Here is a 19,152-nt window from a genome sequence, read left to right on the forward strand (position 1 = left end):
CTTTTTGGTAAGTGCCGTATGTTTCTTCTTGTTTAATAATACATCCCCTTTCTAATATCAGGTAGGCCCATTTTTATTTTCATTTTAAAATGTAATATACACTTCACTACTTTTAGGATTTTTTATCATAAATCAAATTTTCAGAGCTAAGCTACAGGACTTATCCCACTTTTCCCTAATCTTATATTTGGAGCAAAGTAGTGCTCAGACAACGTAATTAATTTTATAGACAAAATGTATTCTATTAGTATTTCATTTTTCCTCTTCATAGTCTGTTTGAATTAATAGAGCTTCAGTCATAGAGTGTTTTTATCTTTAAATAGCACTTTTTATTTTTTGAACTCTAGAAATGGCTATTTTTTAAAGTGCATCAGTTATAACTGTAAGCCAGATTCCTTATTTCTCCTGATGGGAAGAGTTATTTTTCACATTACCTCAATGATTTAATGAGAAGACTTTTTAATATGTTACTGACAATTTCTTTCTTCAGTGAATATGGCATTTGCATGTCTCTCCATTAACCAAAAATCTCAGTGGTCTTCTGATAATCATTTTGAACATTGTTAACTATTCTATAATGATGAAGATGTGGATGGTAGAGGAGATCGGATTCAAAATTCATTCATTAATTTCCTCAGATAAGTCTTCTGTTTACTGTCCTTTTTGGTAGGACCTGAGGATTCAGAGGTGAACAATACACAGTCACTACCTGCAGACATAAACAAATGTACTATAATAAGGGGAAAGATATAAACAGTATAGTGTGGTAAGCATTATAATCAGTGTATGCCTAAGGAAGGTGAGTGACACAAAGCATGAGTTACATTTCTTGGGATGGTGCCAAGGAAAACTTGTTAGAGGAGGAGGCATGGTAAATGTTTAATAGGTGGATGAACACTAGTAAGTAATATAACACTAATAAAAGATACAGCCCTACGCTGTAGGCTATAAAATTCTATTATCTTATTTAAAGATAAGAAACTTGAAAATACAACTAATGTTAGGAGGTTATAGAGTATATAGAATAGATTGCCAAGTGAATGATACAGTAACTAGCATACTAGCATTTATTGAAATACTCTGCTACAGACTATGTGTCTGATCACGTGTAATCACTAACTCTCTTAGACAGGTATTGATATTAAGTCTGCTTTATAGAGGCATAATAACCTCATGGAGGTCACACAACTAAAATATGGTAGAACCAGGATACAAATTCAAACAGATCAACTTTAGAAATAGTGCTCTCAGTGGTGTGTGTGTGTGTGTGTGTGTGTGTGTGTGTGTGTGTATAAAAAGGCCCATGGGAACCCTGAAGAGAAAGAAAATCTTGCCTGTTGAGAGCATTTGGAGAAGAGTTGCACATTAGATAGATGATGGATATCATGAAGAATACTCCAGGCATGGGTGTTGGCATAAATAAGTGTTTACTGGCAAAGTTTCCTTGAAGAACAGACCAGTATAATTGAGTAGTCAGGTCATGTAGGAGTATCAGGGAAGATCAGGTTAGAAACTGAGGACAGCCATCTGTCATGGATCCTGGAAATGAGTCTAATCTGTATTTCATCTGATAGAGAGCCATTGATGTTATGGGAGCAGGAGAGTAATACAGGAGTCAGTGTAACATAATTAAGTTCTTAACTCTATCATTTTCCATCTTTGTGATGTTGAGTATATAAGTTCTCTACACTTAGGCTCCCTTTTTTTTATCTATAAAGTGATGATGATAATATCTACAGAGGTTAACTTGTAAAGTCTGACATGTAGTAAGTACTGAGCAAATGTTACTTATATATTATTGATGTGTTTTAGTAAATTTAATATGAGAACAATGATTGTAGCCTAGGCCTAAACCATAGGCCATTAGTTAAGAAATAGTTGTAATAGGTAAATGGAAAGGAAGGGAAAGATACTAAGAATATTTTGGATGGATAATATTTTTAAATTTTTGTAGCTTTGGGATGCCTTGGTGGCTCATTCAGTTGGGTCTGATTTCACTCAGGTCATGATCTCATGGTTTGTGAGTTTGAGCCTTGTGTCGGGCTCTGTGCTGAGAACTCAGAGCCTGGTGTTTGCTTCAGATTCTGTGTCTCCCTCTCTCTCTGCCTCTCCCTTGCTCGCACGCTGTCTCTCTCTCTCTCTTTCTCTCAAAAATAAACATAAAAAAAATTTTTTTTGTAGCTTAAAAAAATATATGGTCTTTATGTTGTTTCATAGTATTCATGTGATCATTGTATCAGTAGTTAATAGCTGACAACTGAATATAACTTTATAATTTACAAAGCACTTTGGCATGTTATTGAATTCAATTCTCAGAACTGTCCTATGAGTTATTATTATTTCCAGGCCCAGAGTGGTTAAATAAGTCATTGAAGATCACACAAGTTAATGAAAATATCAGTGTGATACTTGTATTTCCATATACCTATTCTAGTGCTTTCTCTTTTATATCCTGTTAGGCAAGAACTGATACAGTGTAGCAGGTAACAATATGGAAACTGTTATTAGTACTTTGAAAGAGTTAATATTTTTTCTTAGGTATCTATCTTAACACCAAGAAAAGAAACAAAGCATGAAAGGAGACAAATTTAGAGTCTACTAGTTATCTAATTCATATATAAACCAGTGATATTATTTGAATATAATCTCTGTTCAGAAATAAAAATATTAAGTGTCATAATTTGTCATTTAAAATAGCATTAGGACAAATGAAAATAAGCTCTTGCTTTTCTGCACCAAACTGTATTAGGTATTTACTACATTCTGACTGACTGTAAATATTTTACAATAGAACTATTTCTTAAGTGTTTGTAAATAGTATTGATCATGAAACTTTTTGAAATTTACCATCAGGCCAATGGTGGCAGAGTCTGCATAGAACTATGCTTCGTGGTGTTCTGGGAAAAACCTTTCGACTTGTTGGCTATACTATCCAGTATGGCTGTGTAGCTCATTGTGCTTTTGAATATGTTGGTGGTGTTGTCATGGTAAGTTTTTACATACAAGAAAATAATAATTTTAAATATATACTTTTTTAATGAAGGAAAATGTGTTTTTATTTTAATGGAAGTTATTTAATGGAAGTTATTTAATAAAATGGGACTATTAAAGCATAAAATCTTTCTAAATTTGGGGTTGTAAGAGAATGCTGGAATTGGCACTAATATAAAATTAAGTAACATTACTTCAAATAAGGTTCTGTATTCTGTTTCTGAGAGGGGCCCTACTAATAATCTAATAATAATAGTTTTTATCATTTATTGAATGCTACTTACTGTGTTCCAGTGATGTTTGAGGTTTTATATTTACTAACTCATTTAATCTTTTCTACTCTGTGAGATACTTGTTAGATAGAAATCCATCATACATAAGAAAAAACTGAGGCTCAGTAAGCTTAAGTAACTTGCTCCAAGTTCCATAGTTAATAAGTAGATTTGGAATCTACAAGTAGTACTTTGGAATCTACAAAACCCAGTGAGTGGGTTTTGTTGGTGGTATGTTGTTTTAACAGATTCACAGTCCTACAACCTCAAGTTTAGTTGGAGAAATGCAAATAAACATATTTAACTAGAAGTCCCCTCTTTGATTATTTTAATTTACATTGGTACTTCCAGTGGGCTACAGAGGTAGCATATATAAACTTTCATTTTGTTCTTTGTTATTTCTGCCTCGGTAAGAAGTTTAGAGTAAAAAGTTTCATCTATGCATAAGTGAAGTCAATGGAGACTGGTGTATTTAGATATTTTAAGTGGCAGTGATCATTTATTACCGTTCTCAGGTATACATGAAGATTATTGTTTTAACTCATACTGATAGACCATCTTTAAAGTGCATCTCATTATGCCACTATTTTTCAGTAGAAAATACAAATTGCAGCCTCATCAAATGAGTAAGCTATTTTCTTAGAAGAGAACTCAAGGCATGAACGTATTGAGAATAGTATACTACTACTTAATAAATTACCATCATAGGCACTGGGTATTTGATAATAGCAAGAAAGCAAATCATTTATTCAACAAATATTTATTGACTATCAGCTTTATGCCAAAGCATGTTTTTGGTGTTGATTATATAGCTTAGGAATGTGAGTGATAAGGTCCCTGACCTCATGGAGCTTACATTGTACAGGATGGTCAAAATTTGGAAACATATGTTATTCACGTATTATAATGTTTTCTCACTCAGCCATTTTTAATATACTTACCTGTGTTTCCAGACTTGGTGGCCACTCTGTAGAGTTGAACTTACCTGGGAGGTGCCAACTTATAAATCATCAGCCAAGCTTGAAGAACATTTGTTTGAATTTCTTTCTTATAAGCCTGCTCAGATGATTTATGTTATATAAAAAAGGGTTTCCATTCAAATTAAAAAATTACCTCTCTTTTCAGTGTTCTGGACCATCAATGGAGCCTACAATCCAAAATTCAGATGTTGTCTTTGCAGAAAATCTTAGTCGACATTTCTATGGTATCCAAAGGTAAATTTCTGTCATAGATACATTAAAGTTACGGTGAAAACATGCATTCACATTGTGTCTTTTCTGCAGTTTCTTAACTTTATTTTTAAAAACTCTTCTGTAAATAACCAAATTAATGACCATCTAGTTAAAATTTTGATTCAAATATTTTCTCTCAGTTTGAGAAATTTAATAGTTTCTGTAAACATGCAGTCTTCTGGGTCACTGTTCCTTGCATTAGTGGCTAAAATAGAATAGCAGCCCATTTTATAATGTACAGTCAAGCCCACTTTACTTTTTTGGGGGGAGAGAGAGCCCTACAGTGTTTTGAGTGAAGAACCTAGGGACTTAGCAACTACATTACATATACAAACCAATGATTGCTTTTTAAATATTTGAAATAATCCTGAATTTCTTTTGATGACTGTTTTATTCTTCATAGCTTATGATGAGCACTTGATGATTCTTCGACTATAGCACTGTATATACCTGGGAACCAGGAATCTCATCTAGTATGAGTCTCCTGGTTAATTAGGTTGAAAAATTCCTTGACAAATACTGTTTCCCACTAAATTTTTAAAAACCCTATTCTGAGTGGTGTTTCCAGTCCTATGATACTGTTTATTCTGCTTAACTACGTATTATTCCTTCTGAATGAATGTCAAGTATTAGTAATTTAATGTATTTTCATTTTTCTTTTTAATTTTTATTTTTGAGAGAGAGAGAAAGAGAGCGCAAGTGGGGAGGGGCAGAGAGAGAGACGGAAACACAGAATGTAAAGCAGGCTCCAGGCTCTGAGCTGTCAGCACAGAGGCCAACACAGGGCTTGAACTCATGAACCATGAGATCATGATCTGACCCAAAGTTGGACGCTCAACTGACTGAGCTACCCAAGTGCCCCCAGTAATTTAATGTATTTTCTAAAGGGCACTTCTCTGATTCCCTAAAATTTTGGGTTCATTAGTTTTTCACAATTATAAAAAAATAAATACTAGCTTTTCTTCTCCATAAACTACAAATTTGACTCATTGGAGTTGTTATTTAGCTTATGGCATAAGAAGGTTTAAGCACTCCTCTTTCATTATTGGCCTTTTCTATAGTCTGTTTCACATTACTGAAAAATCATCAAGAATAAGTGTAAAAGTATTCTTTACATTTACTGATCTTTTACCATCTTAGATTCTGTACAGAACTTGAAGTTATCTCTTGGTCAAGCTCTATACTCTACTATGGTGTCTAGGTTAAATTCTCCTTCACATCTTTTACTCATAACAACTTTAAGATACCAAACTGATAGATATGGGGTTATAAAATAAGACTTGCATTACAGGGGTTGTGTTCTAGCTTTCTTTCCTTTTTACCTTATATCCAAAGCACTTCATATAGTCTTTGGATTAATTAGAGACCTAGCATCACTGTAGCATGAAGATAAACTGCTGTTTTCCATGCTAATGAGATGATTTTACTCTCCTAGTCCTTGAGCATCTTTAACAAGAAGCTGAACTTGTTGGCTAAATAGATTTTGAATGAATAGCTCAATATTATCTTTTTTTTAATAGATACTCTTTGCATTCAGATGGGTAATACAAATAACTACATTCAGTAAGTTAATTAAGATTCTTTGGAGGTTTCATTTTGTATTCTATTCATTCAAGAGGCCCATTAGGTTAAAGGGCAGCTCAAAATCTGGCGTTTATATGAGATATACCAAATAACTTTTACAACCAAGAGAGTTGGTTGGTAACTTCAACTTTAAAAATATGACTCTCCTGAGTATTCCTTTTACCTACAGCACAGAACTCTGAGATTTTAGGGGAATCTCGGACACTTGGCAAGAGATCCTTCAGCTAGCTGCCTGTTTCTAAAGCTAGAATAGCCATCCGTTTAGGCAAAATAAAAGTCTGCATAACTAGTATTTAAAGCACATGAATCTCTTTTCAGTTAAATGCACAGAACACTCATATTTATAATAATCACAGTCTCTTATTACTATTTATTCTTTCACCAAATAGTTAATGAGCACCTAACTTATAACATATGCGGTATATTATAGAGAATGTTAAGATGAATAAAATATTGGTCTTTTTCAAAAGCTTACAATTTAGTAGGTTAATCAGGATGTTTATAACTATAAATGTGAAAGGAAAATTTAAACCTTACTCCTATTAAGTTCCTGCAAACACCCTATTTGAAAGAGTTGAGAATCCAAGGAAAAATTATTTTGTAAGCTCTATAGTTAGACCACCAAAAGTATAACCTGCATTAATATTGGTTTCTGTAAAAACACCTTGACTGAATTATGATTTTTACGTTGCCATTCAAGTACAGAATTTAAGGGTCATATTGATTATTTTTTTTAAAACGTAAACTGAATAAAACATCCACAGAAAACATTTTATTTCCCCAAAGCTAGCCAAAATCAACTTTGTTTAGTATGTTACAATCTTTGCAAACTTATTCATCTGAAAGTTCCATTGGTATGGTTCCAGTTGGTTGAAAAGAGACTAGTTTTTCCCATTTCAGAGAAAGGGCAGCCTTATATTACCTGCAAATTATAGAATTTAATGTTTTATTTGTATTTATTTTTTGAGAGAGAGAGAGTACAAGCGTGGGGAGAGGGGCAGAGGGAGAGATAAAGAATCTTAAGCAGGCTCCATACTCAGCGTGGGGCCTGACGCAAGGCTCAATCTTGTGACCCTGGGATTATGACCTGAGCTGAAATCAGGAGTTGGATGCTTGACTGACTGAGCCATCCAGGCGCCTCTAGAATTTAGTATTTTAATAGCTTTCAACTCCAAGAAATTATTGTTCCAGTGAATACTATTACTGTAAAATTTCTGATGAAGAAGGCGTCTTTTATAACCTTACATGAGAATCCTTCCTGTATATTCATTCCTCTTTGATTTGGTTATTTAAGACAATTTTGTCTTACCTACCAAACTAAACTTTATTTTTGTTAGCTAATGATTCCAGTGTAATTAATCAGAATTTCATTTTTGACTTGGCTACCAAAAATTTTAGAACTCATATGAATACTTATGTATATAACAATAACTAGGTTTCTGATTTGACTATCATCTTCCCTTTATTTTTATAGCTTTTGCTATTTTGATATGTGCACCTTTTATTATAACTAACATCAAATTATTTCCACAACTGTGTACAAACAATAAGTAAATATATTAAATCCTTTCAAGTATGTGGGTTAGTCAACAGAATTCACTTACTACTAATTTTTTACAGAAAGAGAGTTGTGTTCTGTTTGGTTGGGGTGTTAGCCTTATTTTGTCTCCTTCCTCCATTTTGTCTCCTTCATTTCCACTTTTAAAGATCTTTCTTATTTTTCTAACACATATATATTGTTATTTCTTCCATGAATCGTGCCTTTGATAAGTAATCATACCCATATTGGTTATATATGTTTGGTACTCCAATTTATTTTTTGTAGTATGTGTTTGGGCAGCTTTTAGCATTTTATTTGGTTGTATCTTCTGATATTATCCCTCAAAAATAAGTGTGACTATACTGTAAATTATCTGGGTTGTTTATATATATATTGTAATTCCTCAGTTCTTTGAGCTCTAGGGAAATATTTCTGCTATTTCTATATTTTTATGTGCTCTAGAGTCAATACTACTGGCTGGGCAGTAAAATTAACATAGTTAATTTGGTGATACTTACATGGAATTGCTTTTACATAGTTTTGGTTCTAAAAATTTGGATATGGAAGTAATATATAGTAGGTACAGTGCAAGAAGGTAATTCTTACGGAATTACCAGAAATTTTAAAATCTTCTAATAGCTTCCACTACTCTTGTTGTATTCTGACCCATAAAACAATCACAAAGCTGGTAAATGTATGAGAGGATCAGTATGTGACAGGATAAACAGTGTTGGCTTTAAGTTGTAAGGGTCCGTCCATGTGTTTATGCTTAATAAATAACACTGACCTTTCTTTGACTTTTTTTCCCCTCAGAGGTGACATTGTGATTGCAAAAAGCCCAAGTGATCCAAAATCAAACATTTGTAAAAGAGTAATTGGTTTGGAAGGAGACAAAATCCTCACCAATAGTCCATCAGATTTCTTTAAAAGCCATAGTTATGTAAGTAACATTTTAATTATGTTATTCATTGATCAGCATTAACTGAACACACTGACAAAAGAAAATAACTTTTTTTCATATTTTGAATATAAGTTAAAATGCTGCATTCAGTAGAATTTAAATATGTTTGTATCAAGGGACGCCTGGGTGGCTCAGTTGGTTGAACATCTGACTTTGGCTCAGATCATGATCTCATGGTTCATGGGTTCAAGCTCTGCATTGGGCTCTCTGCTGTCAGCAAAGAGCCCCCTCCAGTTCCTCTGAACCCCTCTCTCTCTGCCCCTCCCCCACTTGCACTCTCTCTCAATAATAAGCAAAAATTTTAAAAAATATATGTATTAAGAACAACTTGGCCATTATATTTTATATATTTTAGTTCCCTTTAAAGCCCTACATAAATACCTCAATAATAATTGTTGCAGGCATGATTCACCAATGAATGTTAAAATATTGGGCAAAAGTTTGAGAAAAATAACTTATTTGCATAGTCTCAAAGTATCTCCTTCAAGACATTTATTACAAAGGGACAAATAGTAGCTCGTAGAGGGGAAACTGGAAGGCACCACTTAATTGAGTGATCAAGGTTAACTTCACCAATAAAAGGACATATCAACATAATGTAGTTCCTGAAGTGAAGCACTGAGAAGGGTGCATCACTTTTGTGGTATTTTTGCAGAAGAAAGTGTAACCTCTGCCTAATCATTGGAAAGCATCAGACAAACCCTGAGTGTCATTCTGCAACATAACTGACTAATACTCTTAAAAAATGTCAAAGTCATGGGACACCTGGGTGGCTCAGTCGGTCAAGCATCCGACTTTGGCTCAGGTCATGATCTCATGGTTCGTGGGTTGAAGCCCGCGTTGGGCTCTATGCTGACAGCTCAGAGCCTGGAGCCTGCTTCAGATTCTGTGTCTCCCTTTCTCTCTGCCCCTCCCCTGCTCATGCTCTGTCTCTCTCCCTCAAAAATAAATAAATAGACGTTTAAAAAAATATATATATATATATATGTGTCAAAGTCATGAAAGACAAGAATTGTCATCGATTGGAGAAGACAAAGGAGAAATGCCAGCTAAATTGCATCTAGGATCCTGGCTTAGAAAATTTTTCCACCGACTTGTTAGTGGCAAATCTGGTAAAATCAAAGTCTGTAGTTTAGTCTTTTTAAATCTGATTTAAATTTTTAGAATAGAAATTGTATATGCCTTAGTCTAATCAACTTGATTATCCAGTTAGAAAAAGAGAGCAAGAGCAGCAGAATGGAAGAGTGAGGAGCAGGTGTAATGTTAGCTCCTCTCACCAATCACCCAGCTGCTGTGACAGAGCTTATGGCAGGGGAGGGTGGTCTTTTCTTTACTGAACATGTGCTTTTCTTACTTTAGTGTTATAACTTAATTTTTTCCTTTCTTAAAAATACTCTGTGTCACCCTCAAATTATTGATGTAGCTGTTACAGCTGTTGACTAACTTTACTGTTAACTATCTTCATTCCCAATATAAAAAATAATTAAGAGTTAAATTGTCTTGGTCATTGTGTATTTATTTTTAACTATAATAGCCTTTGATTGCCTTGTAAGTTTGATCAGTAGATTATTAAATCTATTATTTATGTACCACCCATAATGCACTATGATTCAGCAGTGCAAATGTTTTTGATGTTTATTACCACAATGCTAAACATACTAGTAATTGTTAGCTGATAGTGATAATAATGTTGAAGATGATAGTGTATTATCAGATCACCTATTTTTTTCTATGACCTTCATCATGGACTTGGTATCCTTTTATACTTCATTTAAAAATGTCAGAATTTTGCATAATGTTTCATCTTCATATGAGTGTTAACATTTCATAAACATTCTAGTCACCTTTAAGTTGTTTTAGCAACAAGCATATACTTGAGACCAGAAATAATTTTGCCAGTAGACAGAAGAACAAAACATATACATGATGGCATCTACTCTCTGTGTACTTAAACATCATACAATTGTTGGTGTTTTCTTCTTAAGAGTTATTAGAGGAAGAGCATCAGGGGATTAGATCTTTGCTAAGTAATCTGAGCAAATAATCAGAGCACTGTAAGATGTAAATTTTTTGAATATTCTGTATAAGGAAATACATTCATCGAATTTTTATTGTCTATGAATCGATAAATTAGAGGACGCTGCCATATTGTTCTAGGTATATTTTGTTCACTTTGGTTTGACATTTATAAGTGACAGACATAATTGTAGTACTATTAGCTAACACTTATTATGTATTTACTCTGTACCAGATACTGTTGAAATTCTTTACAAGGCTTAATTTATTTAACCAACCAAACAGCAACCCAATAAGATAGGTAGTAGTAGTATTTGACAGATGAGAGAACTGGACAACAGGGAGGTTAAATAGATTGCCCAGTTTCAAATAGTGAGAGACAGTTGGAATTCAAACACATCCCCTGGCTGCATCCAAAATTGTACTCCTTACCATGCCACTACTACTTCTCCCAAAATATCTTCTACTGATTATTATTATACTCTTATCTCATCAAATTGTACTTCCCTTAAATGTATTTGTCTTCAATATTTTTTTTTAAAAAGAAAGGGGACTATTTTTGATCAGGGGCAATATTGGTCCTGAAAGAGAAGCCACTGATTTTTTTTTTTAATCTTTTTTTTTTTTTTTAATGGTTATTTATTTTTGAGAGACAGAGTGCAAGTGGGAGACAGAATCCGAAGCAGGCTCCAGAGCGGTCAGCACAGAGCCCATCGCGGGGCTCGAACTCACAGACTGTGAGATCATGACCGGAGCTGAAGCCGGATGCTTAACCGACTGAGCCACCCAGACGCCCCCGCCACTGATTTTTTTGAAGGCTTCCCTTCCTCCACCAGTTTTTCTAAGCTGGGCTTTTCAAGCAAGTAGAATTGTATAGTTATTACAGAACCACTGTAGCAAATGTGTTCCATTAATCAAGGTGATTTATAACAAAAATTCATCCAAGTTTGGAGCACTCTGAAGAGATATCCAAACCTTTGCAGGATCTCCCCCTCTAGAGTGTTCCTTTTTCAGCTATCTCTGTGGCACACTGGTGCTGTATATTATGAGATGGGTTTCTTTCCCTACCTATGTAACCTCTTAGAAAAATCATTGTTGTTTATGATGAAGACATTGCTATTCAGATCTTGATTGAGTTGCTTGGTAAAGATGATGAATATTAAATATGTTGTGAATTCCAGGCAAAAAAAAAAAAATTCTCCTAAGTAGGTGCTTCAGAAAGCAAAACACCAAAATTGTCATTTGGAACCTACAACTTAGAGTTTAGCATATGAAAGAAATAGCATTGTTCGTAAGTTGGCAAAAACGAATATAGACAGATCATTGGTTAAGTGATGTGGAACCATTTTATTCATTCCAGAGTTCTAAAAGTCCATGTGGCAGCAACACTTACAAACCATGATTTATTTTTTGCATTAAGCTTTTGGAAACTGAGCAGTCCCTATCAGGTACTGTTGGAGTGGGTTTTGCTCATTTCAGTGGTGTTGAGGCCAAAAATGCTTTTCTTGGGTTATGGGCTGAGCATTGGCTACTAGGATATGAGCTTAATTTGTGACTTTGAAAAGAAACATATTATACTCAGCTCAAACATCTTGAATAACTTGCCTTTCCATACTACAGGAATTCCTGAGTTTGAAGTTAAAAGCCACTAATTTGTCAAAAATAATTTAGTTGGAAGTAGAAGCATTTAGCAAATGCTGCTACTATTGGGGTGTAAGACAAATTCATATCTTGTTTTCTTGGAATAACTTCAGACTGCTTTCTGCTTTTACCTTTCCCATTTTCTTTCCTCCCTACACCATCACTGATTATTCTCTACACAGACTCTGAAATGATCCTTTTTAATAATGGTGCTTGTTAAGTGTAATAATGTTAGTCTTTTCCTCAAAGACCCAAGTGACCTCACATTTCACTCATAAGAAATGTCTAGGCCTTTCAATATCGTGGAGACCCTGTAAGATCATTCTTCCTGCTGCCTGTACTTGTGGTTAAAGGTCTAATTAGAATACAGTCACTCTCATTTGTTTACATATTGTCTGTGGCTGCTTTCACTGCAAGAGCAGAGTTAAGTAGTTGTAACAGAGACGATATGGCCTGCAAAGCTTAGGCTGTTTACTATCTGCCCTTTACAGAAGAAGTTTGCTGACTCTTGCTTTAGAATATAAGGTTTTTCATGGCAAAGATTTGTTTTGACCACAGCTGATTTCCTAGCACATGAACTTTGATAGAACATCTGGTAGGTACTTTAAAAATACTTGAAGGGTGGACAAATGTGTATATGTTTAGGGTCCAACCATGTTTTCTTCTAATTTCTGTTCTACACCTCAATTTCCTTTAGTTTCTGCTGCAAACTTGCTCCTAAGTGCATGTTGTTACTATTTTTCAGGTAAGGTAGGTGTTCCTGTAGCTCAGTAAACCATATAATACTGAGAAATTGGCAATCTGTGGTTATTGTAGTCTTCATAGATGTTTTGAAAGCTAAGCTAGTTCCACAAGCTACCTGACCACCTTCCATGATTCCAGATGAAAGTTGTAGAAAATATTAGGATGTCCTTGTTACTTTGTAGCAGGACAGCAGAGTGCCAATTAAATGTTTCTTTCCCCAAGTGACTTTTGGAATCAGTGACATTTTTCAGCCCTTTTATTAAGCAAACTAAAAATTCACGTGGCTCTGAATTGACTTATTGGTGTGGAATACTCTGAATGTTGTCTAGACTAAGTCTTCTAAAGGAATGGTAGATGAGGTACCCTGGACCTTCTAAGGGAAGGTTTGTTGCCCCAGAAATGCTGTGGTAGTTTTGTTAGGTAAAGACTAAATTGCCCTAGCAACATGCAGTGCCTGCTAATTAGGCCGTATGGTCACGACAGTTTTCTACATTTCAGTAGACATTCGTGTGCTTTTTGCACGTATTAACTACTATATAAGTATTCTGTTCTTTTGATCCTTTTACTGGTTGGCAGATTAACGATGGGTAAAGTTGTTACCTGTAATTGGTAAATTGTTGCTTTAAGTGTAAACTTCTGCTTTGCATTGGCTGTTCACTATATTATGAATCATTTTTAAATCTTTCATGTAATTACAACTTTATAGTTTTTCAACCATAGCAGCCACTGTATTAAATGGACATATTAATAGATCTGTGATTATGGTGATTTCAGTATATTCCTGTAATTAGATCATCACAATCTTTTATTTTTGTTAAAGCAAACATATCTATACTTATTAGAAAAATTATGTTTTAATCTATTATTAACCTATCAAAATATAAGGCTATTTAAAACTTTTTCATTCTTGCTACCACAGATCCCAGTGTTATACACAAAAGGTGAAATGTTCACCAAACAGTAGTCTGTTAGGTGACTAAGGAATGTAGTATTTCTTGCCTTTAAAAAAAATTATATATATGTTAATAACAACCTCATTATTGTTATTGAGAGAGATGTAAGCAATAGAAAACAATTTTATATTTCAGAAAGAACTGATTAAATGTTCTCAGGATATATTGGTGGGATACTGTTTTTAAAAGGAGAAGTTGTAAATGGGGTAATATGCCAGTGATAAAGCTGTTTTACAGTGTATTGGAAAATATTTCTGAAAAACTGATCAGCAAACTGAAAAACTCACTATTTGGACAGTGTTAGAAAATGGTCACTGTATAAAGTTAACACTAATAGCCCCTTACTGTGTACTGTGTATTTCGGTCATAGTTCAAATCCTTGAATATCTTAATGCTGTTTTTCTGTTTGTTTAAATGTCATTTACTTTAGCTAAAAGTCACAACCATATGGTCTTCTATTACCACTTGTATTATAAACACAAAAAGTACTTATGTGGAGGGAAAGGAATCATCAGATTGAAAGGGCTTGTTTATTATAAGCTGCTGATACACTAAATCCTTATGTCATTTAACTAGAAGAACTACCTAATAATGTCACTTATTACAACTAGGATATCTAAGCAAGAGACTTGCTTTTTGCAGACTATAGTGATAAAAACCTGTGCTACACATCCATTTCTCAGCAACGGGTCCCGGGATAATCAATCGTGGCATACTGCTAATGCCTTGATTGCAGCTGATGTGGAGGAAATATGTTTACTCTTTTGCTAAAGTGAAGTTCACTGCGGAGATGACGTGACTTTTTCATCCTATAGCTAACACAATTCTGAAGATAAATTTGACTTATTGTTTACAATTCTGAGGTGTTTTTCTTCTGATATTAACATTAAATAACCATCTTTGAGGCCTCCACAACTTAAGCATTTTCTGATGGGTTCTCTGGACATTTTCAGAATAATTTAATCTTATTTTAACAGTAAGATGTAGTTTATAGAATTTTATTTTGTAGAAATGTATTTTATCATATGTATGTTTGAATATATATTCATATACATATGAAGATCAGCATTTGTGCTGAAAGAGTAACAAGTCTTCTTGAAACTGTGTTTTGCTCACCTAAATATATTTTAACCACTCAGAGTTGGAAAATCAGTGCCATTGATGTGAATCAAGGGAGGCAGTTATGCAATTCAGTAAAATGGAAATATTTATGTATGTTTATCTGAAAGTTATATGAGACCTTTCTACTTTAAGGTTGCCTAAAAGGAATTGGGAGAAAGAAATTAAGAAGACTGAAATTGTAATGCTGCTGTTCAGCGTCGGCACCTGAAGCAGACTGTATCTCTAATGGTAGAGAGTATATTCCAAGTGTCATGTGGCCTCCTAATCTGATACAGTGCTCTGCTGGAAAGCTGCTGTTGACGAGGTGGAATATGTTGAAATGTCTTTTGAAATAAGCGTCTAAATGAAGTTCTTATGTTCCCACTTTAAGTAATTAAAATTCTGTGGGTTTCAGTGACTCACTTAATGTTAGTCCATAAAAGCATTCTCACTCTACTAAAGTATCATCTGCCTAAAATTAGAATTGGAAAAGAGGAATAACATGTAAAAGTAGGTATGCATGTTATAAGACAGTTGAAAATTGTAAGTTAAACTGTTGGCATTATAAGCCATTGTACTGCTAACCTACATATATGAATGCTTTCTCTTGCATTAGAATTTTCATAACTATTGGAAGATAGCGTAGGAATCATTTAGTTTGACACAGCTAGTGCCTGCATCCCCACTAAACACACCTGACGTGCCAACAGAGAGATTTGTCTTCTTAACAGTTAAAACTGTAGGGTGAGCAATTTAAAATTGTAAGCTGCAACTTAAGATTCTGATCTACTTCCTGTACACTGTGTGTATGAATCTCTAAATCAGGAAGGATTAGAGAGTCTTTTTGTCATCTGAAGAAACATGAATTTGACCTGACTTACCTATGAAAAGAAAGTCAAAGTAGGTGTAGGGTCATGGACCAATATGGATTTCTAACCCTAAATGCAAATGTAGTACCTAACCCCCAAACCAATCCCAGCATTTAGGCATCTTCTTTAATGAGGCTGTGCTCCAGAGCAGCTAGAAGCACTGGACTTGGGAGTTGGGGAGGTGGGTTGGTGGAGAAGACGTAAGTGGTCCTCAGCAAGCCATAGTGGCAGGTGAAATTTGCCAGACATTAACTTCACAAATTTCCTTTTACTTTTATTTATTTATGTATTTATTAATTCCATAACTAAGTGCTATTGAGCACTTACTTGAGGGCCAGAACTATGTTAAAGTAGATTAAGTCTCTGCCTTCAGTGCTGTGCAATAGACTTTTCTGCAAAGTGGGAATATTCTAGATCTGCCTAGTGGCTACCATGCTGCACTGTCCAGCATGGTAGCCACTAGGCACATGTGACTGCTGAGCACAGGACACATAGCTAGTGTGTCTGAGGAACTGAATTTGAATTTTATATAATTTGTAAAATCAAAAGGCCACATGTGTTACTAGAGGATACCAAAATGGACAGTATAGCTCTAGAAGCTTATAGCCAGATTGGAAGAGCAGACAAGGAATTACAATGTGACGAAATAGAATTATATACAGGGTGCTATGATAAGGCACAAGACGATATTTATTTAGACTGGGATCGATAGGATTTTTCCAGACAGGCAGGGGAATAAAGCTTGAGTTGAAATTCTAAAGAATCAGTAGGAGTTGACCAAAGCAAGCAGCATATTCATAAGGTCTAGAAGGGAGAGTATATCATTGTGCTTTGGGCATCTGCCAAAAAGTAAGTTCTCCTGTCTGGGACATATAGTGGGGAGGGGTGGGTAGTGAAAAGAAATGAAAAGGTAAACAGCACTCAGTTCCTTGTGTCTCAAACAGGGAAATAACATGATCAGATAGTTTTTTTTTAAATCACCCTTAAAATAAAAACTTTAAAGTTTACTTCTTTTGTAAAAAAACCCAATATTATTAAATTCTTGGAAAAAATAGAAAGTCACTCCGATATTAGTATAGATTAATAGAGGAAAAGTTTGGAGTAGGAAAGGCTGGAGGCTGAGAGACCGGTTAATAGGCTGTAAGACATAATTAAGATAATAACATTAAGAATGGAAGGCAGTACAAAGTTTGGAGAAAGAGTAAGGAAATATCTAGACTGGATTGGATGCTGGAAGAAATGGAACTGAAGGGCTTAAAATGGAGCCAGATTTCTGGTTTTAGCAATGAGGGTAGATGGTACATTAGGAGATTCTGGGGGGGACATGTTAATTTGGGAAATGGAGAGAAGATATAGCCTGTCTAATAAGCCTAAGAGAGACTTTATTTTAAATGAATACAGTGACAGCTAAATTATTATAAGTGGGGAAAAAAACCCAAGTGCTTTCCTAGAATGACATTTGGGTATTATACAATTCCCTCCTGAATGTCCACAGTGTATTCTCATGATCTCTTAGTTAAAACAGTGTTTGGTGCTCTCAGCCCTCAGAGATAAATCTTACTTTTTAAAGATCTCCAGCTATTCTCCTCTTTGTACCTTACTACATCGTTACAAAAAATGTCATCTGTCGTCCACTAGTCTAACTTGGAATTTTGTATTCACAAAGCTAGGTTTCATTTTAAATACCTTCCAAGGTTTGGTGCATTAGAGTTGTGGTTTTGATGAATAAAACACAAGTGGAAGAATTATCTGTCTGTCAAGAAAAACATGTAACATAATGCCTTTTGTGTGTTTTTTTAAGGCATTGGTAACATCAAATACAACAAGATCTACATATTTCATTGTAATTATTTCTTCTTTGGAGTATGGACTCTTTTCTACCCCAGATTTTCTATTTCTTATACCATTTCAGCTGTTGAATCAGATTTCTTAGCCAGTCTCCATATGAAGTACTTATGTATGGGAGCCATAGAAAATGGAAAAAGCTCTATTCATTCATCTATAGGAGTAAATCCATATAGGGATGAGTTTTGACTTTGGGAAGAATTATTTGAAGTCCCAGGAATAAAAATTTTGGTGGAAACATAATAGTACATGCTTTGCACAGTATGTATATATCTGATTTGCCAACTGTTTAGACTTTTCTCAGAGAATGAGAAAATTCGTTATTTACATACTTACCACTCCATTCTACTACTCTCTGAAATACCCTGTGTTTCATTAAGTTAGGCTCATCTTTTGGAATATGAGAACCAGAGTGTACAGTAGGGTGTATTAAAATGAAGCTACAGAGATAGTCTTGAAATGAGAATTGAGATGCTTCTTTTAAGTACTAATCCAAAAGCAAAACAGGTAACATTATTTTACAAATAGAACAAAAAAGAAGAGCAAAATAATCTATTGTCCTAGAAAAACAATACTATAGGATTGGGACATTAATACTAGATGGCTAGGATGGCAAGGCATATTTGTTGTCTGATCTCAGAAGCTAAGCAGGGTCAGGCCGGGTTAGTACTTGGATGGAAAAGGCATGTTTGTTGGCTTTAGTCCCAACACCTTCCCCCACTGTGTTCCTTCTGACTGGTTGGTATACAGTTGCAAAGAAGTGAAAGCTTCACAAGGAAGAGCCTAAGCATTTGGTATTTAATAAACATTGCTTAAGATGCCTGTTGAAAAAATAAAAATGGTAGTCTTAACTACATTTGGGAGATTTGATCTTAAAAACTGAATTTCACTTTGCAGAGAACTGGGTAAACTGTTTAGGAAACTAGGAACAAAGAAAGCCCATCAGACACCATTCATACCAGCAGGTGGGGCAGCTGATAAACACAGTAGCTAATAATTAGTGAGTGCTAACTGGGTGCCAGGAGCCTTATGTATTGTTTCATTTGGTTCTCCGAAATATTTCTGTAAGGTATTTATTAGTCTCAGTTATATAGAAGAGTTTTAAATAACCTGCCTAAGGTACTTAACCTAGTAAGTGGCAGAGCTACATTTTGAACTCAGGACTCTTGTTCTGTAGACTGTATCTTTTAACCACTGTGCTGAGACAGCCCATCAGAAATTCCTCTTCAGGCTGGATGGAGGTATTAAGTACTTGCAGAGCTTAGCTTGCAATAGCTATGAGAATGAGCGAGTCAAGTCTTAGATTAAGCTCTAAACCTATTCAGCAAACAGATGCTCAATAAGCATCCCCCATCATTACTCCAACCTGGAGCTATAGCCTATTGGAACTTCTGTGAAATTCC

At 34.7% G+C, this 19,152-nt stretch overlaps 1 protein-coding gene across 12 annotated transcripts in view; it reads left to right on the forward strand.

The window, feature by feature from the left end:
- IMMP1L (inner mitochondrial membrane peptidase subunit 1) overlaps nucleotides 1-19,152 on the forward strand; it is an 81,065-nt gene that overhangs the window by 51,810 nt on the left and 10,103 nt on the right. For all 12 annotated transcript variants that reach the window (XM_053203346.1, XM_015066898.3, XM_015066899.3 and 9 more), the window contains 3 exons: nucleotides 2,854-2,987; nucleotides 4,389-4,477; nucleotides 8,433-8,559. In XM_053203346.1, coding sequence (XP_053059321.1) covers nucleotides 2,883-2,987; nucleotides 4,389-4,477; nucleotides 8,433-8,559 — 321 coding nt within the window. In that variant the 5' untranslated portion in view covers nucleotides 2,854-2,882. The remainder of the gene's footprint in view (nucleotides 1-2,853; nucleotides 2,988-4,388; nucleotides 4,478-8,432; nucleotides 8,560-19,152) is intronic.

The sequence above is a fragment of the Acinonyx jubatus genome, chromosome D1 (genome assembly GCF_027475565.1).
Source record: "Acinonyx jubatus isolate Ajub_Pintada_27869175 chromosome D1, VMU_Ajub_asm_v1.0, whole genome shotgun sequence".
NCBI lineage: Eukaryota > Metazoa > Chordata > Mammalia > Carnivora > Felidae > Acinonyx > Acinonyx jubatus.